This window comes from Fusarium mangiferae, assembly GCF_900044065.1.
Source record: "Fusarium mangiferae strain MRC7560 genome assembly, contig: FMAN_scaffold002, whole genome shotgun sequence".
NCBI lineage: Eukaryota > Fungi > Ascomycota > Sordariomycetes > Hypocreales > Nectriaceae > Fusarium > Fusarium mangiferae.
Genome location: NW_024573922.1, coordinates 115,259 through 139,794, shown reverse-complemented (window position 1 = coordinate 139,794; position 24,536 = coordinate 115,259). Strand labels below are relative to the sequence as shown.

Genomic DNA, 24,536 nt, shown 5'->3' with positions numbered 1-24,536 from the left:
CTCAGGTTGTAAGAAGAACCATGCTACGCTTGAGAGAGATGGTCAAATATCCGTAGCGTGTTAAGATAGATAGAAAAGAATACTAGAGCTTTGTGTTCTCGGCTATAGATAAGGCATATCTCTTTTGTAAGATCCTACGTATTCAGGCAAATATAACAAGATAAGAATCTTTGATGTGTGATATGTCTTTTTCAACCGTATATATGACTCAAATCATTGTTCTTCATCCTCTTTCAGACTGAGTGCCATATAAAGCCTGCTACTCAAAGATCAAAGTAACAGATATTGGTACGGTACTTGTTCCCAGAGTGTGTCAGGACAGATCGTCCACAAGTCACAGTCTGCGACTTTCCATTGAGCACACTCCCTTTAACCGTAAGACTCTGACCGCTACCAGACTGAATCTGGAAAGCAAGCGTGTCGCCGAATCTCAGCGTCTGAGGACATCCGAACCGCTGGCAGAAGTTCCTGAGCTCCGAGTTGGGGCACTCGTCTCCGCCCTTCATGCCGGTTGGGCTCTTGGTAGAGCCGTCGGCACCTGTGGCGAGGGCCCACGGACCGCAGCCGATGCCGGGGATGTTGCCGCCGATAGGGGGCACGATGGTTGAGAAGTAGCCGATTTCAAGGTTGATCTTTGCGGCGTCTGCGGCGGTCGCTGCCAGAGCGAGGATGGCGGCGAGACTTGGGAAGTGCATGATGGAGATATTCTTGAGGTAGTTAGCTTCGAACCTTTTTGTTCGGGGTGGAGGACGAACGGTGGAATTCCTTGGAGGTGTAGCTTAAGCTGGAGGGGAATGGAGCTGGCGTTGAGCGTAAGGTTGAGGAAGCCAGACATCTCATGGGTTTTCAACGGTCTTTTATAACCGTCTGAGCCTCTGCATTGTCTACGTCTGCCCCTACGAACAACTCCACAGAAAGAATGGACCGAGCTGAAGCGGCCGCCTGAGCATCATGCCAAGATTCAAAAACAAATCAATGAAATAGGTCCCCGAGAGTATAAAGGATACATACTCTGCATGAGATCCACTTGCGAGACGACTCGCCCTGCTATGTAGAACTGCTGAATTCGTTGCTACCTCATCTTTCCACTTCTGATCGCACCTTCAACTAGGCAGTGGCGAGGCTTCTGCTATGATGGAGGCGGCGGAGCTGGTCGTCTACATAAAATGAAGCATTTTCTTAATACATTATATTAATAGAGATTTTCAATGATAATAAAATAGCTTGGATAGATATGAGATGGCGAGGTTGATGATATACAACGCTGACTCAACTGCATTGTCAGCATTTGGCACGGTTATGTAATGGTGCCAAGTCTCGGCTCGGCTCGATCCATCTCAAGAACCCAATAAAGCCATGAGAGAAAAGAGGGACTCGGGGCAGTAACTCACTGCAGCTAAGCCTCAGCCTAAATTTTATTAACTGGGTGCCGGATGTTCTAGACATCATGCCAGGTTCATGGCAAAATTCTGCCCAACCGCCTCTCCACTGACTCTCCAATAGACCTCTGCTTTCCCAGCATCCTGTTCCCAAGCCGTAACAAACTCAGGATCTTTAGTAATCTGACAGTCATTCATGAAAACACCATCAGGTAACTCTGGTACCAACGCAGCGGTGAGGCCAGTGGCACAGCCTCCTTCAGACGTCTTGGTAAGCGCCTCATTTGCGTCTTCAAGACTCCTTCCCGTGATTCTCTGTGCCATATCCATCAATACCTCTGGCTTCATGTGGTTGTACATTCCACTGTCCATGTTACCCGGGTGCACAGCAAACGATCGAAGTCCCTTTTGCGCATACCGCTGGTTAAGTGCGACGGAGAAGAGGATCTGCGCTCCTTTGGATTGAGCATATTCCTCGGCGGGGTTGTAGGTCTCAGTATCTATATTATTGAAATGAGGATCTTGGAACGTTGGCTCGTAGTATTTATGTCCGAGGCTCGAAATGTTAACGACTCTTGGGAGGACGAGGTCAACAGTCGAGGCATAAGCATGTTTGTGAGGAGGAAGTGCGAAAGATGGTTGATTGCAAATTGACCCTCAAATCCATCTTACGTGCGCTGGAGATCGTTGGTGATGACACCAGCATTGTTGAACAGCACCTCGATTGTAGTGATGTCTCTATCGGCAAGTATGGCCTCAGCAGCTCTGCGGACGCTTGCCATACATGTGAGGTCTATTTCGACAAACTTGACATTGACTTCGGGATTAATTTCGCGAATTTTGTCAATGACAGATTGGTATTTCGATTTGGAGCGGGCGAGAAGGATGAGAGTTCGGGGAGACTCGGTTGCTAAGGCGTAGGCAGTTGCTGAACCAATGCCATTGGGAGAAGGACCTGTGATAAGAACTAGAAATTCAATCAGTTAACTAGCAGCTTATTAAGCAAAAGACTAGGCATATTTACACGTTTTGTCTTTGACACGTTCTGGAAATGCTGCCACAACCTCTCGTCCAGTCGTTGCTGCACCGAATTGCGCCATAACAATATCACTTGGAGGCAATGATCTCTTAGTCCGCTGCTATGTTCTCTTTGCTACTACAATAGTTTCCGGGTATCCGAACCTTACTTATAGTGCCTAAAACACAGTTCCGTGTCAACTGGTCGCCTGTCAGGCCTGGCTGAGTTCCCCATAATATTCTTCAACAACCGGATCTAACACCGGCGCCGCGATGCTAAGTCCGTTTAAGTCCCCAACCTGCATTACATAAAAAGGCAGCAAGGCTTTTATAAGGTAAGTGGGTTTCCATAGCCTAACATGAACATGCACTAGTATTTCCATAGACAGGGAAGATCCAGGCCATACTGGGAAACTGCAATAACAGAATAGCATAGATACCTGGAATTATTCAGCGATTTCTTCTTAGAAATCAGGTTGCCTATTAATCCTGTTTATCATTTCTCTTTAGTTGGGCTGAGTGCTAAGTCGGCATCTTGGAAAGACCTCGGTATCTCGCTACAGTTTTGTACATTTGTAATCATCAGCTTACCTATGATGCAATCAGCTTATGGTACAATCAGCATATTAGAAATAACCAAATCATTCTATATAAAAGCTACAGAGGTTGATATTCAAGTCATTCAATATCGACAATCACATCTTTATTCAAACCCTCATCATTCGACTCCACAGAGCAATCTCAATACATCGTAAACAAACCTCTTAAAAGTCCTTCTTATGGCGACCTCAACACCTATTCCCATTCTCACCATTTCCCTTAATCGCCATCTCCACGGCTATGGGATAGCCGAGAGCCTCCAGGAACAATGGTCTGAGACCAAAGTCCCTGCTTCGACATCTTCCCGCTTCACCAACATCGGCTTTGACCTCGACGCGCAGGGCAGCAACCTTGACGAACTTGAATCGCAGCTAAGAGACAGAGAGTGGGGCGGAATAATTGTCGGATGGTGCACACGTGGTAACATTGAGTTCACGGAGCTATTTGAGTCCGTTGTTACTGTCTGCGTTGACTATATCGTCGAAACGAAGAAAGGCGATGCGTCACAGAAAGAACCCAAGCTGATCTTCTGTCGCGGACCGGACGACTTTGTCAACGCAACGCTGCGCAATTTCCCCGGACAAGACTAGAGCATTAGAGCAGTCACTCGTTTTAATAGACATATTGATTGGCACTATCAGAAGAGACAATTATATACAATAGTGGCAACTAGTTTATCGAATTGAGTTTTCAGCACAATGGCATTATAAACTCTAATTGCGGAGACCCAATCACAATCCCCTCACTACAGCAGGCTTGAGCCTGTTCGTCTTCCGTAGTATAGTGGTCAGTATGCAAGCTTGTCACGCTTGAGACCCGGGTTCAATTCCCGGCGGGAGAGATCCAGCCACCTGCGATACGCAGGTTTCCATTTTTGGTTTTTTGCTAATCAAACCATTATTATAAATAACAGTAGTAATAATTTATTTTTGGCCTACTGTAAAGTCGTAAGAATATAAGTTTTACCCCAAGTTTGGAAATGCCTCTGCCGACACCTAAGCTTGTATTTCCTGTATGACCCCACTTAAAGAACCCACCAGCCTCCTGTAGGGGTTATTCAGGCTGACCACGTTGGGGGGGGATATCCAGCATCCTTCTCGTGGCGCTCTTCTTCAATTTGTACCTTGTGATATTTAAGACAATTGGCGACAATCTGGTCGCATGCGCTCGATATCTCTTGACCACATATTTAATGTCATTCTCCTGTCTTGCAGCTCGGCGATCCCTATGACTGTAGATCTGTCCATGAAACAGATGATGTTCTTGTAGCATGGTTGACTGTATCAATCCGACAGAGAAAAAGTATATAAAGTTGTCCTAATGCACCTTTTTCATTAAAGTAGAACCGCTAATCACGCAAAAGGGCCGTCACGAGGAGCGTTAAATACTGGCCGTAAACACATATTCACAGAGCAACGGCTAGGTTATGATCACCGAATCTATTCTTTGTTCCTAACTGTGAACCTGCCAGTATACCTGCGCGACTCAGACTTGTATACTAGGACAATATTATTACGCAACCAAGCTTCTTCCTCTTATCATCATTGCCGGATCTAGGCCGCCACTCCTGCAAGGGCGTTGGGCTCACCAAGAGCGCCCTGGGGAAATCGAGAGTTGAATCCAATAACGGACTGAACGCTGTGAAAGGTGGATGTCTTGATGGAGAGCTTCTGGTCGGAAACGAGCCATCGGACACCCTCGCTGCAGGGGGGAGTTGTAAGAGATCCCTCGTATCTATGTCGATTGTTAGCACAGTCCGGGTGAAAGTAGTAGTTGATGAGACTTACGTTTGGAAAGATCCTGCGGCAAGAGTGCTAACCAACTCAGCCATGCTGAGACCTTTGGTCTTGGTAAGAGTTCCAGGCTCAGAGATCTCACCGACTGAACCGAAGACAGTCTCGAGAAGGTTGGAGGCAGTAGTAGCAGCGGTAGTAGGAGCGTTGACATGGAAGAAAGAACCTCCAACACCAGGAAGTTGTCGCTTATCCTTGCCCTCAGTCTCACTCTTGCGAACAACCTTGGTGAAACCATCACGCTTGCGAGCAGCGGGTGTCGCAGCAGGAGGAGCTGGAGCAGTAGCGTTGCCAGCAGGGCTTCCACCAGCACCATCCTCAACATCAATAAAGACACCAACGACGGCAATCTTAGCATCGGCGCTCTCCCAAACCATGTGCATCTCCATAGCCATGCTCTTGCCAGCATCGAGATGTTCACTAGGCAAGTGGAAATGGAACTGCTGGAGAGTGAAGCTGTTGTTCTGGAAAGACATGGTGCCCTTTCCAGCGACGACTTCGACGGTTGTACCGAGGTTCTCGAATTCGGCGCCCTCGAGCATGTCGGGGATTTCAAGGCTGAGCTGGCTGGCGGGGACCATAGCGTTGGCGCCTGCGACCATGTCGATGGGGGATTGGTTCACGCCGGTAGAGCAGAGGGCATTTGCCTGGGGATCGAGAGCGACCCAGTTGGTAGGGCCCTGTAATTGTTAGCATGTACAAATCATGGCTGAGTTCTGGGTACATACGATCTTGCCGGTGTAACCAAAGGTGTTGACCTCAACCTTGCCGCCCTCAGCTCTCGGCTGCAACAGCGTACCATAAGCACAACTCGCAATCGCCTTTGAGGCAAAAGCACTCAAGAGAAGAGCCCTCAGAGAAATGGAACCAGCCATGATGATTATCCTTGAACAAAAACAAAAAAGTAAAGCTTGGCTGTGAGTACCCAAAAGACTGAAACAAATAATATTATCCGCTTGACAAAAAAGAGGCCAGCCTCAAAGAAGAGAAGAATTAAACAGTTTAGGAAACAAAGAACAGAATAATCGAACGATGATGAGTAAAAATCAGCAGGTTGGACGGAGGCATTGTTTTAATAGAAGATCTGGGTTAGCTATAGTAAACAGGTTTTAATTGAGCAGAGGGTCGAAAATAGCATCGGCGTGTTAGTGTTGTTTCGTGAGGTATGCTTAAGGTAACCTTAAACCTTGACGTGTGGAGGTGGGGAATAGCGTGATTCACGCCGCAGGTCTTGTCGCGACGAGGAGGGTGAGACTCTCCCGGTCTCGGATGCCAAGGATGGAATGAAGGCTTGGGAAACACACCGAGACGGATGAAAGAGATGACATCTGCTTACAGACGGTATTCGTCATGGTCTGACGATGATAAATATCACGGATAATTAGTAGAGATTGAGACACCCATTTATCCTCACATTAATTAACTCCAGTCATCTCAAATCTGGGCCCCAAGTCAAGATGAATCCTACAAGATGAAACATCCCTTCTCTTATCATCCCGATAAGAACTAAACACCCAGCGCTTACAAAAAAAAAGACTCGCGTCTAGACTCTTCCCTCCAACCATAAAAGTAGCAGGTCCCATTACAAGGGGCAGAACCTCAAACGGCCTCGCTTACCGAACGTTTAGTGCCATTACAGCTTACCATTTGGGGCGCGATGACACACTAAGCCAGGGGTCCAGGGGAAATATTAGGGTTATAGTTAAAGATAAGGAATCACGGCAATCGGTACGATTTCAGTTAGGTGTCAACGCTGTTTTTCGTAGTCTTGGTGTAATTATAGCTACTGTCGAAACAGAAGTGATGCGTTGATATAAACGCTATCCTGTTTTGATTGCCAAAACGGTGTTTGTTTGGTACGGGAAGTTGGGGGTTTTTGGATGAGGTCTGGACTTTTTAGTGCACTCTCACTGTACGGGTCTGCGAGTCTTTTTTGTCTTGTCGTCCGAAGGTTAGAGATACTCTGCAAGTGTGCAATGTGTCAATGGTAGCTCGAGCTTATCGAGTAGGTGGCATTCTGCCAGGCACAGATCTATCGATGTCAGGAACGCATTGCCCGATAGTTCATGGCGGATGAAAGCTATGTAGGATGTAAGGTGGCTTAGCGATCGGCAATCGTATCATCTGCATCCGATATCATTCACGTCTCCGGGTCTGTTTGTTCCGATCCTGACCGCGCGTCATCCACGATTCTCTTCAGAATCAAGAGCTCATACCCTACACTATTACATGAATTTTCGATCTAACACTTAGCTTTTGTCTACAGTCCTAAGCAACATAGACCAGAGTAATAAAATTTTAACTTACTTATAAATCCATATAGCGCCTGTCCCATGCCACTGTATGTACCTTTTTAAAGCAGTAACAAAAGGCCTCAAGGTCGTAGACAATCATACTAGAAATTGGCAACTGCCCAAGTGAAATTTCAAGAGAGCTTCCACCATTGCACATAGAAAGCTGGCAGACTCTCTAAAGTCTAATTCAGATTCAGTCAACGACCGTTTCCGATCGAACATAAAAGAGAACCAGTCCCCTTCATATCGCATTGAAATACTTTGCCATTGGATGCATTGAGACGCCTCGCGCAGAAGATCCCCAGTCGTAGGCCATAAACGCAGAGAAATGAATGCAATGATTCGTTCTCATTTGATGACACATCTCGCTGGACTGACATGACACACTGAAGACAAAATACTGTCGGTTTCAAACGATTTAATCCATCGCGCCAAGTGGCAATGATCATAGTCTCAATTCTGGGCGACTGGGACATCAAGAACCTTGTCGGTGTGGCTCAGTTGGTTAGAGCGTTGGTCTCATAGCGCAAAGCTGATGATTTAATCACAGATTAGAGTAATCCAAAGGTCGAGAGTTCGAGCCTCTCCACCGACAACTCTTTCTTTTGCCCTTTTGAGGACCGAAATTCTTTTTGATAAAATACATACACATAATAAATGACTTTTATCTTCGTTTGCTTGTTGTCAGGCACTTATCCCCATTCTTGTTTTACTGTTATATTTGTTAATTCTAGGCGATGAACCTTGCTTTTTCCATGTGTGAAATGAGGAGATGCTGGTGGTGAAGAAGAGAACGCTGGCACAAGCCAGCCAGGACTCGGAGATGACAGGGATACATCAAAGCTTAGATGCCACTAACACTGATCAGCCATAATTGTGTGGTGTACTGTTAATGTACTGGCTAAATCAAGGTCACTTCGCGGAATCGCGGGGTGCACATCAGGTACTGCTAATTCCGCGTTCACGACGCCACTTGATACTAAACCTCAATCGTAAAGGCCGCGTTTTAAAGACAGCCAGCGTCTTTCCGCTTTTCCAAATCATCAATATTCTGACTTTCATTCATTTACCCGTCACGATGCCCTCATTTCAAACCCTCCCCCCAGAGGTGACCATCGCAATTCTCAAACATCTCAATCCATTCGACCTACTGTCTATCCTCCAGACTTTCAACAACGCACTATTCAGCGCAGCCGAAACAGCGTTCAGACCCTATAAAGAATGGACTCGCAACGCCCAGAAAATGGTAGCCTTGTTTCCCCCACAAAGCATCCATAGCACCCGTCGCATCTGCCCTTCATATCCATCTCACATCCCGCCGTTGGATGATAATGTTTCAATGAGCGAGGAAATTCCAAGGAGGGATTACGAGGCCCTGTCGCTGGACCCTGAGGGTGGGCCGTATATTCGATGCTCGCCGCCTGATCTGATAACTTGGATGAAGCTCGATGGCTCATTCGAGTGGCTTCAACCCTTGGATGAGGATATGGCGGAAGAGATGCTGCCACATACCGGAGTTGAAGGCGATCGACCTGTAGCGCCAAAAGCTGACGTCGATGCTCTGGTCAAGCAAGTCAGCGATCTGGGTCTTGTGCTTCCCACAGGATTTGAGGCATTTGTCCGAAGCAATAGACTGCACCACCGCATTCCGAGCTCTTCGGCCTGGTACTTCCGGCTATCGAAGCTCATCAAATGTCCTCCTGCAATTGATGACGATCAAGGAGGCTATTTGTGCCGATTTTATTTCGACCAGCAGCACTGTGCTTTCGCATACCTGTATCTGAGCCCGTCGGGAGGCCATTGCGTTTTGGTATCGACGGTTGACGTGCATGAATGCTTAAACGAGGACGACGAGATCAACGGTGGGCAAGCGGATGGAGACAATGCTTTGAACGAGGGGGAAGATTCGGATAAAGAAAGCATCAATGATAGCGAGCTTACAAAGGAGTACTTTGCCCTGGCTGGCCTTTCATTCGAGGAGTATCTCGTGACGGTCTACTTTGAGGGTCTGCTTAGTTTTGAGGCAGATCCTTTCGAGGGGCTGGAGAATTTTGTCAAGCATGTTTACCGCTCGCCTAGAGAGGTTGAGCATCTGCGCGAAACAAGTAAGTCAGACAAAGAGTCTCGTTAGTACAATATGCTTACCATGTTCAGATGAAGCGATAAGGGTGTTCCTGGATGCGCAGAAGTGGAAGGGCGTAGAACACTACAAGCAAAGCATTAGCGATTAAGCTTCTTTTTTCTTTCTTTTTCTTGGCTTGTCGCTCTTTGATCATCACCTAGGGACGTCGTTGATGGATTGAAATTATTACGAGCGGCTGGTGAGTCTTAATACTTAAGGACAAGGTTCAATCATCCAGGTTATAGGATTTTTTCCTTGGAATAAGATGTGCATAGAGCGAAACTGGATGGGACTATACCGACATCTTGATAGCTTGTATCGGAAGTGAACATCAAGTTCGAGTCCTTGGAATTGCAGTGCGATGAGGCAGTAGGAGATTCGTAGACGACGTGCATATTGTTGTCGCTATTTTCAGTATAAGATCGCCAGCATGTGATATCGAGTGGCTGATTGTGATTGTTGGTCGGTGGCTTGCTGATCATTCGCTGCAAGTTTCGTTGTTAGTTGTTGGTCCTGCCCCTACTTCTGCCTGACCAGGATGTTCCATGCTCCATCGAGTGGCTACATGAGCTGACTCTCTGTCCTAGAAGTATAAAAAGTCGCTGAGACGCCGACCACACGGCCAGAAAGGCATTTATCGAGGTGCCTTGGCGGTTACAGCGGCCGTAGGGTCAACGGTTGTGCAACCTTCACAGAAACTTGGGATATCATTGGAAAGACAACGAACAGATGTTTCAGAAGCAGCATGGTGTCTCAGCGCTAGTCGCTAAAATGGCAAGCTCTGCGAAAATGGCGTTGGTTCTCGACTTAATATTTTGTATTTGCTAATTTTATATGCCCAGGTACACCTCATGCAGTCGCCGATGGACCAGCCTCACCATGTTGGACGCCATGAATACAGCGGTATAAGAAAGCTATTATGCATTCGGTTTGAATGTACCTTGGAGAGTTGTATTATCGAAATTCCTCTTTCTTCCCTGTTGTTGCTGTCTCTATTGTCTGAGTCCCTTTCACGATCCATAGACTGGATTGGTACTTGTCTGTGTCCATCGGCCCTCCCCCCCTTCAACAATGGGCACCTCAACTATTTGTATGACTATATACATCTTCAAAGGAAACCCAATCGATGCCTGGTACAAGCGACACGTTCTTATGTACTTCACGTCGCCCGAGAACAAGAACTTCCACGAGACCGTACACGCTCAGCGCGACGATGAGCTGAAGCCTTGGAGAGTCGACAGAATCCACAAAAAGGTCATTTGGGCCGACAGTGCGACGTACATCACCCACGTTAATGCTGGGGCTGTGGAAGTTCAGAAAGGTCACGAACTTGATCCAGTCAATGTCATGGCGGCGACTCCGCTGACGGGTCGAGATGCCGACTGGAACTGTCAGCATTTTCTACTCGAGGGGCTTCAGGCACTTGTTTCTCATGGATACCAGACACAAGAATGGTATGACTGTGTTGAGGGGGATCTGATGGACAAACTGTTGGATACTAATGTTGCCTAATTGGGGATAAAGAGAATTAGACCTTGTTTGTTGGGTACACCATTAGATGTCCTGGATGTTTTTTCTAATGGAGAAATTGCATGTTGGAGACGGGAATACTTGTACGGAATGTCAGCCTAGTTAAAGAGCTTTGTCTAAGAGAGTGAGACTATAAAGCAGACCAGTATGTACTCCAGATCATACCGCTCGTCAAACAGAGATGGAACGTGACTCCCCAGTGTTTTCCAATCAACATTATCCAGGCCACGCAATGCGAACACATACTCCCAATACACTGGGTACCACCCTGCCCACTCCCAGTCCAGGATAGCGACTATTCGACCATCGCGTACCATGATGTTCCTCGACGAGATATCAGCATGTGTAAAGACGATGGGGTAATCTGCGCCAAGCTGCTTCGTCATCTGGGCCCAGTGTAAAGACTGCTCTTCAATTCGTTTCGGAGGCCGAACAAGCCATTCCTGAAATGACTCAAGACTTGTGAACGGGCCACCGGATCGAGTCATCATGCTAGGAATCACGGCGCCTTGTCCGTCGAAGCGACCGATATATAAGCCTTTCAGAGCACGTAGTTGTCCCAGGTAATCTTTCAGTTGAGCCAGTATTTCTGTGCGCTCACGTGGCTCAAGGGATGGCCAGGCCGCTTTTAATGTCTGGCCTTGGATATACTCCAGCTCGATGCGATCCCAGTCGCTGCTGATGACCTCGGGAACAGGAATTGTTGTGTTTTCCTTGATGAACTGCAACACCAGCGCTTCATTCGGCTTATCATTTGCGCCCATACCGTCAGGGTGGATTGCGTACTTGGTCACGGTATTGCCATGTCGGACGATATAGCGCTCGGTGCACTTGTATATCACTTCGCCTTCTGGGTATGGGGCTGCTCTTCTTTGTGGCGGTGGAGAGTCGCCGTACATGGCGATTAATTTATCCCGCCTTAACATTTCCTGTAGTCGCTTTGACATTGCTTACACGGCCTGTATAGGTAGAAAGAAATTATTGTGATTCAAAATGGCGATTGTGAAAGGGACAGAGTGAGGTAAGAGGTGGAGTTTTAAAGAGTGGTCACTGATTGCAACCAACAACAGAAAATCGCGTACTTTCCTGCTAAGTGAATTAAATGGGTTACTTGCAAACGGCCCCAAGTTCGTTTCTGAACTTAATGGAAATGCAGTAGAGAATGTCAGATCAGTTCATAGTGCCAAAATACAACTCAATGCGGTTATAAATCATAGACATTTTCCTGCAAAAAGTGCAAAAAGATTGTTGACAAGACTGGGATTCGAACCCAGGCCCCTTTCGAGACTGCGAATCGTCACTGGTTTGAATGAAACCTGAACACAGCGCCTTAGACCGCTCGGCCATCTTGCCTTGTGATTAGATATCAGCTGGCTTCAAAGACAGATACATACTGCTGCACTAATCTGCCCCCCTGCGGCGAAGCAATTGCCGATATGCAGCATCTGTCATCTGTAATAGCGTGATATGTTTGACATGGCTTTAATTCTGGTGGACTAAGTGGTCTTGAGCAATTGGTGCACTGTTTGGGCTGTTATCTCAAGAACACTGTTTTGAGCTCCCGTCGTTATTGTCAGGTCACGACCAAAGGGTGCATTTGGCACCTAGTTCACGCAAGCTTCACGAGGACATACCTAGTTATGGCCACCAAGATTGTCACTCAAACACACTGACCTGTGAGAAATGATAAAGATGCTTAGCAAGCACTCTCACTCTGCACTCTCTGTTCTTAAAATACTGTTATGATATCTGTTATGTTCAAATGTCGACTGGTTACCCTACAGTGAGTGACAGGGGATCATGCTCGCGATTAACGCGTTGTTTTCGCGTCTGAGCACCAACGCGAATTGCGCGCGGCCCCAACGAGACAGTAGCGGTCACAGTGGCATACATCGCTGGCGACATTCAGCGAATGGTCAGAGCCGCATTTCTACGCGTTTATCACAGGTAGCTTGAACTCAAGCGTTTTACTGAGATTGCGAATAATTCCGCTCCTTCTGAACACATTTAATGATGAGCACGCGTCAAAATACGGTATGAGAATCAGATAAAATATGTACAGGTACATAATACATAATGAAATAGTCCTGCGCAACGCTGTTATACGCGTGCACAATCCAGCCATATTAGCTAACGTCATGGGTATATAGACCCAAGATGAGAAGAATAATTAAGAAATAATGCAAAGAAGTCGCGCGATTGATGATTATCATCGTATGCTCCACGTTTGATCATACTCTCGTAGAAGCAAGTGCTTCTGATTACATGCCAGACACAGCATCGACCTAAACACCAGGAGGAGTAAAGCCAGGGAGCTTGGGCCAGTTACCAAGCTCTCCAGGATCACCACCAATTCGGACCCAGATGGCGTGCGAGGGAGTAGGTCCATCAAGCACAAACATCTGGTACCAGGAAGGAGGGCTGATGAAAGCGTCAGGAGGAGCTGTCACGGTGCAGGTCTTACCGCTGCAGGAGAAGTCAGGGAACAGGGTGCGTTGACCCATGCTGACACCGTGAGTAGCACCAACAGAGGCCATGAGAGAGACACGCATGTTGGTAGCGCCCTCCTCAAGATCAGAGGTGAGAGTGAAGGTGTAGCTCTCACCATAGACCCAATCACGATCAGTGAGAGTGAAGTTGGGCTGAGAAGCACCAGAAAGGAGATAGTCGGGCCAGAAGTACTCGATACGCTTCTCCTGGGGATGCTTGCCCTGATCCTGAGGGTCAGAACCAGAGACGAGAATCTTTCCATTGCTGAGCAAGACAGCTTCGGAATGGTACATGCGGGCGATGGTGGTGTTAGCAAGGACGGTCATGCGCTGGCCGAGAGGCTCCTCGGGGTTGTACATGACTGCGTTGAGGTTGGAGTTGTCAGCGAGACCGAAACCACCACGGCCGACTTGGGCGCCACCGAGGATGAGGTAGCGGCCATCAGGGAGAGCGACCATGTTGGGCATGACACGCTTGGAGGGCTGTGAATGTTAGTATGCATGACAGAGACGTGGATAGAGGATGCTTACCATGCGCTCAATAACCCAATCAGCATCAGGGGTATCAGGAGCCATAAGGACACAGTTGTCAAGAGCCTCATTGCCGGGCTCATGAGTAGTACCACCACAAATAAGAACCTCAACAGGGTCGGTGTAAGGAGCCTTCTGAGGCAGAACCATCATAGTGCCCTGAAGAGGATAGTTTCGACCAGTCAAGGGGTTGTCAACCTGACCAGGCATATCAGGCAGCTTCTTGATCGACTGGAAGTCGACCTGAGAAAGAATACGAGACTCATTGAACTGGGTGAAGAAGATACCACCAGAAGGCAAGATGGCCATGTGAGGGTACGAGTTGGTTCGACCAATGTTCTCAGCACGCTCGAGGTAGTCAAGGTAAGTCGACTTGGTCACACCAGCAGGGTGAGGCAGCACCTCAGCGGAGGGAACAATGGGAGCATCAGAGCCAGACTCTCCACCCATGGCAAGAATGGAACCGTTGGAAAGGACAATGGCAGTGGGGTACCAACGGGGATCAAAGAGACGCAGCTGCGTGTAATCCTCTTCCCAGACGTTGGTGCCATTGTCGACTCCTTGAGGTGAGTCAGGAGTGAAGAAGCGAATACCGTAGACAGACTCAGCAGACCATCCACCAATGTTGATGATACGGCCAGCCTTATCAGGAAGAGTGAAGGAAGCAGAGCAGAAGACATCAGTCTTGAGAGCAAGTTCACGGTAGATGTTGGTAGAGTAGTCAAACTCAAACGAGCCCTCAGTATCATCATCAGATGTACCGTGCTTCTCCACAAAGACAACCTTGTCGTTGATGCCGACAGAGCTGATGAGGGGGATGATGGGGGAAGTGGAGAAGTGATCATACCTCCCCGCAGCAGGCCCAGAAGCGTAATGGAACGTGTTGAGCGACGTGCCTGTCCACTCGTAGTAGCTGATGTGATTACCCGCGCCGCACGTGTAGTTGCGATTGCCGGGGCAGGCCATGCTGCAGAAACTATCATCCTTCCAGATGTCGCCTTTAGCCTCAACTGCCTTCAGGTCGCCACAGACGCACTGGCGGCCGTACTCAACACCACCGGCGGAGTAGCCGAACTTCTGGCAGCGCTTGAGGCAGGTTGGGACGGTCATGTTGCTGGTGGCGTAGCTGCCGGAGTCTTCGTACAGCCACTCGAGCACATACGGGTTGTTGTTGTCAAAGACACAGCCCTTGTACTCCCAGTCACCAGGGAGGTCATCTTCTTGAGCGACGGGAATGGGGTACACTTCAAAGTCACCGCTGGAGTAGAGGGATAGACGATTGCCGGCGCCGCACATCTGGCTGTCATCGCCCTTGCAGGCCATGTTGCAGTCAGATTCTTTAGTCTTGGACGCAGCATTGTTGAGGGCGTTACCGCAGTAACACTCCTCAGCGTACTCAAGACCAGCGATCTTGAAGCCGTTCTCAATGCAGGTGGCGATACACTTCTGAGGTGTCTGGGAAGAGGAAGTGCCGAATGGGGAAAGGGCACGGCCGGGAGGGTCAATGTAGCAACCGGCATAGGACCAGTCATCAGGAAGATCAGTGGCGACGGGGCCGGTAGTAGCGGTTGCAGTGCCAGTGGTAGAAGCAGTCGCGGATGCTTCGCCGGAGGGCACAGCGGTACCTCCGGCAGAAGACTTGCCAAAGACAGTGAGTCTATCACCAGCTCCACAGGGCTGATCAGCATCGCCAGTGCAGGCCATGCTACAATCGGCCTCAGGAGCTTTGGTAGTAGGCTTCTTGCTACCGCAGACTGAAACAGTCAATCGCAATTCACTAACAATCACTTATCGAAGACTTGACTTACAGCACTCTTGAGCATACTCCATGCCAGCGAATGCGTAGCCCAGGCCTACGCAATGGGCCACGCACGTCTCAGCGGTCAGACCCTCAGTGTCATAGTGCACAGGCCCATCGAGCGCACGCTTCGAGACGCTGTCGACATAGCATCCCAGGTACGTCCATCCGTCTCTGGGGGTTTCAGGCGGTGTCAGATCCCTGCGGACGATGACACTCGCGGAGGAGGGCAAGTGAAGGAACGCTGCACCGAGTGCAGCAAAACGCAAGAGTGACATAGTGGATAAAACAAGAAAAGAAAACAAGGCAAGGCAGAGAAGTGGCGTATAACGAGAGACTGTGTAAACAAACAACGAATGTGGTTTTCCAAGGATTAATTCCCATGCAGAAACGTAGAACAATGCACAAGTGAGATTGCGGCACCTTGACGTTATATCACTTCAGACGGCCGCTGGGCGATAGCGGAATATTCTCAGGTATATCACCTGCCCCCATCCCTCTCCTTTCCGCTTGAAGTCTTACCCCCTAAGAGATCTCGTGTTCATTAGCTTACTGTCAGACCATTTTTTCTTCTTCTTGTCCTGCATTCCAAGAGCAATAAGACGCTGACTGCTAAGACGAGAAAACCACATGCAAAAAAGAGTGAAGGGCGGTGGATGCTGCAACAGAGCTGAAAAAGGCATATGCACGTCTACGGGCGCGTCGACGCAGGAGAGCAGGCCTTGTGATTAGAATATTGGATACATCAGGCCAGTCTGCACCCACGGGGTCTAGATTGCCGAGCCAGACTTGGCAAGAAGCCGAGATAATCTTGGCAGAAAAGGTCCATCAGACAAATAAATGGAGGAGGCTGCCAACGCATCCACAAAGTCTGACTCTGACTCTTTGATCGACAGGGTCAGGGCCAACAGATCGAAAAGCGGCTGACAGTGGAGAGAGAGCGTGCCTGTCTACTCACAGTTTAGTCTAATCTCCTCGATCTGGTGTGGCTTGCGGTAAAAAAAACATGCACCGAAACCCCTGCTGGCAACCTCTTTATCTTGGCGACCCCCCCCCTCGGAGATGCTTGAAGTGGACGTGCTGATGCAACGCTGCCCACTAACCGAGGACTAATAATGTAACCCCCCCATAGACTCTTGGGCCTCTTGGCTACAGCGTTCCAAGAGTGTAAACACGAGGACGCAATCAAAAGTTCTGCTGCAGAGACAAGGGGATGGATACTGCATTTTCTTAGCTGCAGCGTTATCAGACTTTTTCTCAGCGCGTAGTCCCAGAGGCGAATTTCGCTTGGCTGATGTGAACGGGGATGCCTTGGTTTTTTGTAGTGGTTGTTTCTGATTTTAGTGATTGTTAGCGCCTGCGACAGTGCGCACCTAAAGCCGACGCTAAACCGGAGATTTTCGCCTTGTGAATCAATATTTGCTTCGCTCTATGAACTATATGCCCGTTCACATATACTACTCACTTGAGTGGCTTGATGACCCGAGCGTTATTACCGCGTGGCTTACGATAGTGAGATTCTCCGTTTATCGCATATTATGCCATTGGGCTATTCATCCGCTCCCTAATGCACGCAGTCAGCATTTTCAGGGGCCCTGTAAGACGTACCGCCGATGCGACGCTCTGCACGAGCGTATCTGGAACTCCATCCGATGCTGACCCCGAGATCGAGAGGGACAAGCTTGAAAAGTGATAGATAACGGATTTTTCGCGATTTCAACATCGAGAGTAAGAATTTAGACCCAAACGATCCCCCGCTCGATGTAAGATTATAGGACCAACGCAAAGCAAGAAAATAGATAGCAGTATAGACATTATTCCGTAGATTATGACCAACACAACACAACACGTGGCGATGCAACTACTCAGCATGCTCCCTCCTGCCACATCCTGACCGACTTGACAACCATACCGCGATCCTTGACGGGTCCCCAGGTCGGCAGCCAAGTATCGTTGGCCTTCCAAAAGTCACGCATAGGGGTCTCGCTGCTATCAGCCCAGGGCTTATCGCCGATTGCATCTCTGCAGTGGGTTAGCTTTTTTTCCCCGCACGTAAACGAGAGATCGAGAGCGAGATCAAAAAGTGGTTCTCGGTGTAGGGCAAATGGTGAGACTTACGGGAACCAGCCGTTGGTACCGCCGACTGCGACGTTGAGGATGAGATAGAAGGACTCGTCGAAAGGAGTGTTTTTGCGACCGGTGCTGCTCCAGGGATCAACGGGGATGGAGCCGTTGATGGACTCGCCGGCGAATTCGCCGTAGGTCCAGAGATTCTTGTTCTTGGTGAAGTCAAAGAATTGCACTTGCTATGAAGAGTCAGTGTCATTAATCCGCTGAAGTTTACGAGGGGACTTACTCTCAAACGACCATCGAGCCAGGTAAAGAGATACTTCTCACTCCACTCAAGACCGTAGACGTGAAAGTCATCAGAGTAAATGACCCTCTTGCCTCCCCATTCACCATACGCTCTCCTCCAGCGATCATTCTCCGTAGCAGTGCCCCAATGTAGCGCCGACGACACGAGATTATTTCCCATGGGGTACTTCCTCGCATCATTGCCTCTACTCTCCGCAATGTCAATCTCGCCCGACTTGGGCCACTCACCGTAGACATCATCCTGCGGCATCATCCAAATGGCAGGCCACATCCAATCGCCCTTTGGCATACGGGCCGTGACTTCAACGCGCCCATACTTGATCGTCTTTTTACCCTTTGTGTTAAGACGGGCAGAGCGCACGGGGTTGATGATTTGGCCCAACGTGGCGTTGCTGCGTGCTGCGCAGGGCCAGCGGTCGTTGGACTTCTTGATATCTTTGGCGGTGCATTTACCCCACGTTTTGCTGTTGGTGGTCATGTTGACGGTGAAGCCGTTGAGGAGCTGGTCGCGCGTTATGTCTGTGCTTTCGAGCGTCATTGTTGGGACGATGTGAAGGCCTTGAGCGTCAACGTATGAGTTTGCTTCATCGTCGGTTGTCCAGTCAAAGGCGCCGTTTCTAAAAGTGTTAGTAGATGATTGAGTAAATGGTGAGGAGACGTACCCGAAGCCGTTCATTTGGACTTCGTGATTCCAATTGTTGAGGTTCTGGAAGGTGTCGTCCATGACGAGGCAGTACTGCATTTGTTAGTGGTGATCGCCTCACTAAATGGATCGTCTCAGTGAATTGGGCACTCACTTCATGATTGGGGACGCCGGTGGTCTCTTTCCAGCAGAGATAACCACCAATTCCTGGCAAGCACGTTAATAATTGAAGGCCTGTTACGATGAAATGACTTACCAAGACCGATGAAGATGCATGTGTAGAAAATGGTGCTGTCCCAATTCCACTGCTTCTTCTTGTCCTCTATCCAAGGCTTCTCAAACTCGCCCTGAAGACGACTGCTTTTGAAGCGCCGTCGAGGTCCGGTAACTAAAAGCCGTTAGCATTAACACAGCAATAAGTGTAAAATGCACTCACTTTCATAAGAAGATGCATTTCGCTGCGTCAACCGTCGCGAAGCAACAGATTCCGCAATGGGCGTCGCAGCAATGGGCGTCGCAAACGGATTCTCAGTAGACTCAGCTCCAGGCGTCGCAAAGGGATTGACCCGCTGAGACGAGGAGTCCTCAGCGGTCGTAGTAGTCCTCGAGCCTTCCATTACAGCGTGTCAAAAAGTGGAGTACGCCAATGTTTGGAAAGGGAAAAGGGACCAGGGAAGTACGAGAGGTGATTCAATTGTTCAGTTAAATGAGCCTCATGAAACTTTTATTTTCTCTTTGTCATTATCCCGACTCTGATAGAGCTGAGACAAGAGTGAGTGTCTGTGTCTGTGTCTGTCTACTACAATACGAGTACCAAGACGAAGCGATGCAGGGATCGTTACATCTGGGTCTGGAACAAACAGTAAGCTCATTTCTTCTGGGGTGATTATGCATCTCGTCCTGATACCAGCTGCGCTGAAATGCACGTACAGCGTGGCAATCGTGAGCAAGAGATACAAACAAAAATCTGTTGAGACATAACGGCATCGCCAAAGGTTCTCACGCCTTCGAGACTAGTCTAGCACGTTGATATCTCTCCGAGAGGCTTGCCACGCTAGGAGATAACATTGTGTCATGCCAAAACGCCACATCCTGCGAGTAGCAGTCATGATTCGTAGACTTGTTAATAAGGCTCTGCGGGCCGCAAGCCCCAACGGTCAGACTAACAAGAACCTTCCGCAACGGTCTAAGTGGTCCGTTTGCGAAGGCAGGTTTTTTGGCATGCGATGCTACCCCTAGAATATGCCGCTAGACATCAAAGGGGAAGCTAGATCGTCTGCCCCTAGAACATATCCATGGAAGCCAAACGTTAAAACCCTGGCACCCCTGGTCAAGATTTACAGGGGACGGGACGTTATCAAGATTTTTTCCCTCTTCCTTCGAATTAACCGCCCTCCCCCTTCGCTAACGGGTCACGGCCCGCGGATAACGCTATTCCCTAAACATATCACCCTTCTCTGTTTGCTATCTCGCCCTGAAACGTGCCTTTGCTTACACGTTACAATCTCCAAGACTTGATCGCTTCTTCCCATTGGATCCTCGTCTTGGCGATATCAGGATGCCTAACCTTATATTCTAATATTAGACTTAATTTTTGACTTGCTCTGTCTTGGGTGGCGCCGGAGAAAAAATCGCAGGCTAGTTTAATTAGACGCCGCACTGATACATGACGCTTCTGCGACCTTGCTCGTAAAAGCATCTGGATATTATCCACTCTCCCGTTCCCCCGTCCACCGAATGGCCTCTGAAGGCCTTGTCATAATCACGTACCCCGTCGTCAGCTTCACTCTGTAACATAGAGTTTTGTTTCTCCCCTTTCTTATCAAGGTGGCGGGTACTGTATCCTCTTCCCTCGGTCGTTGATGACTTGGCATCAGCTCGCTAAAGGTGATTCAAACGGAGTCTTCTCGGACCCGGGGAGGGGAGGGGGGCTGGGCTTAGATTCTGCAGCAACGGAGCAAGGTGCATGTGCGGTTTGTGTTACGTGCTGGCAATCAAGAATGCATGGTCCCAACAAACGTGCTTCGAAAGATACGAGGACAATGGACCAGCTGAAAAACAAAAAAACCAATATTGTGTTTGCTGTTGCAGTTGCAGTTCTTGACCCGGTCAGAGATATTGTCTGACGCTTACACGAGATTCGAGACTCGAGACTCGCAGTAAGGGTTTCATCTAGATCGCCGGATAAGCCGTGTGTAGGAAGTATTCATAACTTAGTTTTCCCACGGCTAATTCTCTCTGCCTCTGCCTCCTCTCACCTTGGGCAACAAACATCCCTCTTCTTCTACCACTCCCCTCCCCACCCTCTTCCCCTGTAGAAGCAGAGAAGATCTTCACTTTCGCTTTTCCCCTTCACTCTCGTTTTTGCTCTGTTCCGTGAGAGAGAGAGACTCCCACGTGAACCATGACTTCCGAAAAGTCACCGATGGCTTCGGAAAAGTCTGCCTCTCGCTTCATAGAGTCTGGTGTTCTCCAACCGCCGAGCCCTACGACTGACGCTGCTACCCTCAAGAGGCTTGAGGCTGGTGATCATGGCGCGGTCAAGACGTCGGAGTATCCTACGAGGAAGAGTCCCCCGTCGAGATCCGCTCACAGCTCATATTCGGGTACGCCTGCTGCAATGCAGATTCCCGACGCCGCGGCTGCGGATCTGCCTGTTGTAAGTTTTGCTGTCCATCTGAGTGGATTTGTTTCATATCGTCGGCATCAACTTTCATCCCTTACATACCGATCCTACTTATCCCGATTCATTCATGTCGTGGCACGGTCAGCCAACATATCGCAGCCTGCAATGCATTACCGTCGTCACAAATACTAACACAATTAGGTCGCGAGGTATATCGCCCGCCGCGCAACTCTTCTAGGATGGTTTGATGAACCTGCTGCTACTGCCATCACAAGCGGCTGGTCATCAACATGCATTGCCCTCAAGAAGCCAGACGGCACATACATCTACAACCCAGATGACCCAAGCCCAGACTTGGCCGCTGCTGTCAATCGCCTCAATGAGAGTGCTATTGTGTCGATGGCCTCTGAGGTCACAAACTCAGTGCTTGACAGCATCAAGCCTGGGCAGGCTAGTCTGGTGAATGAAGACACCGGCGCTCGCATCCCCATCATTCCCAGTCTCGCTGATGTTCATGAGACACTTGTGCACTTGACAAGTTCGTGCATTGTCGTCCAAGAGCGATGTGTTCTTATCTGGGCTCATGAGGCGAGGACTGTTCTCACAGTGGCGCACAATGTTGAGAAGCAGATGCTGGGTTTCGTAAGTCTACCATTCCCATCAGAGATATCCTATCTAATATTTGTTGTAGATCGTTGGCCCCAACATGCCTCGCGGTCTTCTCGCGCAAACAGAAGAGCAATCCGTCAACGGCATGCCAACTCCCGTCCGCGGTGCCATTGATGAGAGAAATGAGGTTTATCAAGCCGCCATCAAGGTTGAGGAGGGCGGTGAAGGAGATGAAGACGTCGAGGGCCAGGAGCTCAAGCGTCCGACTCTTCTTGTTCACTCGTTCCGAATTGGTATTGTAATCATGCTGGTGATTCTCACGCAGAGCGTGGGTGTTTCAAGAGTGAGTTGTAAAATGAGATGAATCGTGAGTGAGGACTGACATTGAGTAGTTGATCCGTCAATGGTCTTGGGATGGCGATTTTACGCGCTTTGCTCTGGTTGCTGTCATTCCGCCTCTGTGCGTTCTGTCATTGGTAAAAATAGCAGCTTCGATTAGAAATGAATGCGTTGCTGACCGGGCTAGTTCTTCTTCATCGTGGTCGTCAGTAGTGTCTTCCAACTACTTCTGCCTGCTGGAATATGTTTGAGAAACTCAAAATTCCACTCTGGTAAGTCCTTCACTCACGCGCAAATCCACCAAGCCTGACGTTGTGTAACAGCTATCAAGCCCAACCCCAAGCGTTACAGAGATTACCAGCTTCCTCACATCACCGTTCAGATGCCTGTCTATAAGGAAGGTCTCCGAGGGTAAGGTCAATATCCCCTAAACTGATCACATCATTCTGAGACTCCCTAGTGTCATCGTCCCAACAATGGTCTCCGTAATGGCCGCAATCCAACACTACGAGAACCAAGGCGGCACCGCCTCAGTCTACATCAACGACGACGGCATGCAATGCATCCAACCCGAGCTCGCCGCCGCCCGCAAGCAATACTACCGCGAAAACGGCATCGGCTACTGCGCCCGCCTGCCCAACAAGAAATCCCCCAAGTCCAAGTCCTTCCTCTCCTGGTTCAAGCGCTCACCCCCCGTCGACCCTGAAGTCGACAACCAAGACGAGTCAGAAGTCAGTCCCCAAGGCCGCGCGAATGAACTCGGTTTCGTGCGTAAAGGCAAGTTCAAAAAGGCTAGTAACATGAACTACTGCCTTGCTTTCTCGAACAGAGTCGAGGATGAGATGTTGAGACTTACGAAGTTGGAGTGTGAGAGTAGAGGGTGTGCGTATGAGGATTTGAGTGCGGAGGATGATGATCGGCTGTATGACCAGGCGCTGCAGAATATGGTTGATGCTGATGAGGGTAAGACGTGGGCGGAGGGGAATATCCGCATGGGTGAGATCATTCTCCTGATTGACTGTGATACCCGTGTTCCTATCGACTGTCTCCTCTACGGTGCTCTCGAGATGTATGAATCTCCTGAGGTCGCTATTCTCCAGCATGGCTCAGGCGTTATGCAAGTCGCGCACAACATCTTTGAGAACGGTATCACATACTTCACCGACATTGTCTACACGGCCATTAAGTATGGTGTCGGCACTGGCGATGTCGCGCCGTTTGTTGGTCATAATGCGTTCTTGAGATGGAAGGCTATTCAGAGCGTGGCGTTTGTCGATCCATCGGACAAGGTCACCAAGTGGTGGTCTGACTCGCATGTCTCTGAGGATTTCGATATCAGTTTGAGAGTGCAGATGGCCGGTATGGTATGTCGGTTGGCGACGTATCATAACGGTGGCTTTCAGGAGGGTGTGTCATTGACGGTTTATGATGAGCTGAACAGATGGGAGAAGTATGCTTATGGATGCAACGAGCTTGTATTTCATCCTTTGTAAGTCTGACAACTCTCATTGGTTCTGAATTTCTACTGACTATTTCATAGCTATAAGTGGCCTTACAAGGGTCCTGTTACTCGGCTCTTCCTTCGCTTCCTCTGGAGTAACATGCCAGTTACCAGCAAGGTTTCCATTCTGGCCTACATCTTCACCTGTAAGTACACATATAAACTCCATTTCAGTGCCAGACTAACCGTTATAGACTACGCCATCGCAGCTGGTATGCTCCTCACTCTTGTCAACTACGTCCTCGTCGGTCTCTTCTTCCAAGACCTCGACCAATTCTACACTCCATCATGGGGTATCTGGGTCTCCCTCCTCGTCGTCTTCAACGGCGTCGCCTCCATAGCCACAAGCATGACTCGCCACCGTCTCAAGGAAAAGTCCTTCTGGGTCGCAATCCTCGAAGCCTGCAAGTGGCTTCCCTTTCTTCTTCTCTTCTTCGGTGGCATCAGTATCAACTGCGCCAAGGCTCTTCTCTGCCACGCCTTCTCAGTCAACATTGAGTGGGCGTCGACTTCAAAGGAGCTGGGGCCTACTGGTATCTACATCGGTCTGAACAAAATGATGCACAGATTCAAGTGGACATTCCTTATCTGTATTGTCCTTGCAGCTGGTATGATGTACATGGCCTTTGGTGCGCCTTGGGGTTGGACTATTGCTCCTGGAAAGTTCTCTGCCGGTACATATGCTATTGTGCCTTTGGCTGTGCAGGTTTCCTGCGCGTTTGCTCTACCGCTCTTCCTCGGCTTGACTTAATAAAGTACATATGAATGGAAGGAAGGAAGGATGGGTTATGGTAACGACTATAGATATACGAACTAGTTAGCTTAATAGATTTGTCTTGTAACATGTTGACTAGGTAATGTAGATTCTATCCCAGTAATTAATTACACA

At 48.9% G+C, this 24,536-nt stretch overlaps 10 protein-coding genes and 3 non-coding genes across 13 annotated transcripts; 6 read left to right on the top strand and 7 right to left on the bottom strand.

Moving 5' to 3' along the window:
• Positions 1-263: 263 nt before the first annotated feature.
• FMAN_06747 (uncharacterized protein) lies at positions 264-695 on the bottom strand (the record flags this gene model as incomplete). Its single annotated transcript, XM_041826433.1, has 1 exon — positions 264-695. One exon carries the CDS (start codon positions 693-695, stop codon positions 264-266), a length of 432 nt encoding a protein of 143 aa, XP_041677496.1.
• Positions 696-1,445: 750 nt separating this feature from the next.
• On the bottom strand, positions 1,446-2,479 carry FMAN_06748 (uncharacterized protein; the record flags this gene model as incomplete). The annotated part of the gene is made up of 3 exons (XM_041826432.1): positions 1,446-1,953; positions 2,052-2,346; positions 2,404-2,479. 3 exons carry the CDS (start codon positions 2,477-2,479, stop codon positions 1,446-1,448), a joined length of 879 nt encoding a protein of 292 aa, XP_041677495.1.
• Positions 2,480-3,175: 696 nt separating this feature from the next.
• On the top strand, positions 3,176-3,586 carry FMAN_06749 (uncharacterized protein; the record flags this gene model as incomplete). Its single annotated transcript, XM_041826430.1, has 1 exon — positions 3,176-3,586. One exon carries the CDS (start codon positions 3,176-3,178, stop codon positions 3,584-3,586), a length of 411 nt encoding a protein of 136 aa, XP_041677494.1.
• A 179-nt stretch (positions 3,587-3,765) lies between these two features.
• tRNA lies at positions 3,766-3,837 on the top strand. The gene has a single exon. It is a non-coding gene; the product is annotated as a tRNA-Asp (tRNA).
• A 712-nt stretch (positions 3,838-4,549) lies between these two features.
• On the bottom strand, positions 4,550-5,664 carry FMAN_06750 (uncharacterized protein; the record flags this gene model as incomplete). The annotated part of the gene is made up of 3 exons (XM_041826429.1): positions 4,550-4,730; positions 4,784-5,469; positions 5,518-5,664. The coding sequence occupies 3 exons, from the start codon at positions 5,662-5,664 to the stop codon at positions 4,550-4,552; spliced, it is 1,014 nt and encodes a 337-aa protein (XP_041677493.1).
• Positions 5,665-7,569: 1,905 nt separating this feature from the next.
• On the top strand, positions 7,570-7,678 carry tRNA. Its single transcript has 2 exons — positions 7,570-7,607; positions 7,643-7,678. It is a non-coding gene; the product is annotated as a tRNA-Met (tRNA).
• A 483-nt stretch (positions 7,679-8,161) lies between these two features.
• FMAN_06751 (uncharacterized protein) lies at positions 8,162-9,314 on the top strand (the record flags this gene model as incomplete). The annotated part of the gene is made up of 2 exons (XM_041826428.1): positions 8,162-9,188; positions 9,238-9,314. The coding sequence occupies 2 exons, from the start codon at positions 8,162-8,164 to the stop codon at positions 9,312-9,314; spliced, it is 1,104 nt and encodes a 367-aa protein (XP_041677492.1).
• A 962-nt stretch (positions 9,315-10,276) lies between these two features.
• On the top strand, positions 10,277-10,717 carry FMAN_06752 (uncharacterized protein; the record flags this gene model as incomplete). The annotated part of the gene is made up of 1 exon (XM_041826427.1): positions 10,277-10,717. One exon carries the CDS (start codon positions 10,277-10,279, stop codon positions 10,715-10,717), a length of 441 nt encoding a protein of 146 aa, XP_041677491.1.
• Positions 10,718-10,851: 134 nt separating this feature from the next.
• On the bottom strand, positions 10,852-11,634 carry FMAN_06753 (uncharacterized protein; the record flags this gene model as incomplete). The annotated part of the gene is made up of 1 exon (XM_041826426.1): positions 10,852-11,634. One exon carries the CDS (start codon positions 11,632-11,634, stop codon positions 10,852-10,854), a length of 783 nt encoding a protein of 260 aa, XP_041677490.1.
• Positions 11,635-11,984: 350 nt separating this feature from the next.
• On the bottom strand, positions 11,985-12,088 carry tRNA. Its single transcript has 2 exons — positions 12,051-12,088; positions 11,985-12,028 (listed from the first exon to the last, which is right to left on the bottom strand). It is a non-coding gene; the product is annotated as a tRNA-Leu (tRNA).
• Positions 12,089-13,020: 932 nt separating this feature from the next.
• Positions 13,021-15,831, bottom strand: FMAN_06754 (uncharacterized protein; the record flags this gene model as incomplete). The annotated part of the gene is made up of 3 exons (XM_041826425.1): positions 13,021-13,707; positions 13,756-15,509; positions 15,564-15,831. The coding sequence occupies 3 exons, from the start codon at positions 15,829-15,831 to the stop codon at positions 13,021-13,023; spliced, it is 2,709 nt and encodes a 902-aa protein (XP_041677489.1).
• A 1,587-nt stretch (positions 15,832-17,418) lies between these two features.
• FMAN_06755 (uncharacterized protein) lies at positions 17,419-19,189 on the bottom strand (the record flags this gene model as incomplete). Its single annotated transcript, XM_041826424.1, has 7 exons — positions 17,419-17,575; positions 17,672-17,859; positions 17,910-18,546; positions 18,592-18,665; positions 18,727-18,779; positions 18,829-18,960; positions 19,009-19,189. The coding sequence occupies 7 exons, from the start codon at positions 19,187-19,189 to the stop codon at positions 17,419-17,421; spliced, it is 1,422 nt and encodes a 473-aa protein (XP_041677488.1).
• A 1,787-nt stretch (positions 19,190-20,976) lies between these two features.
• Positions 20,977-24,398, top strand: FMAN_06756 (uncharacterized protein; the record flags this gene model as incomplete). Its single annotated transcript, XM_041826423.1, has 9 exons — positions 20,977-21,231; positions 21,400-21,840; positions 21,890-22,150; positions 22,200-22,283; positions 22,334-22,418; positions 22,470-22,557; positions 22,607-23,635; positions 23,687-23,793; positions 23,842-24,398. The coding sequence occupies 9 exons, from the start codon at positions 20,977-20,979 to the stop codon at positions 24,396-24,398; spliced, it is 2,907 nt and encodes a 968-aa protein (XP_041677487.1).
• Between the last annotated feature and the right edge of the window lie 138 nt (positions 24,399-24,536).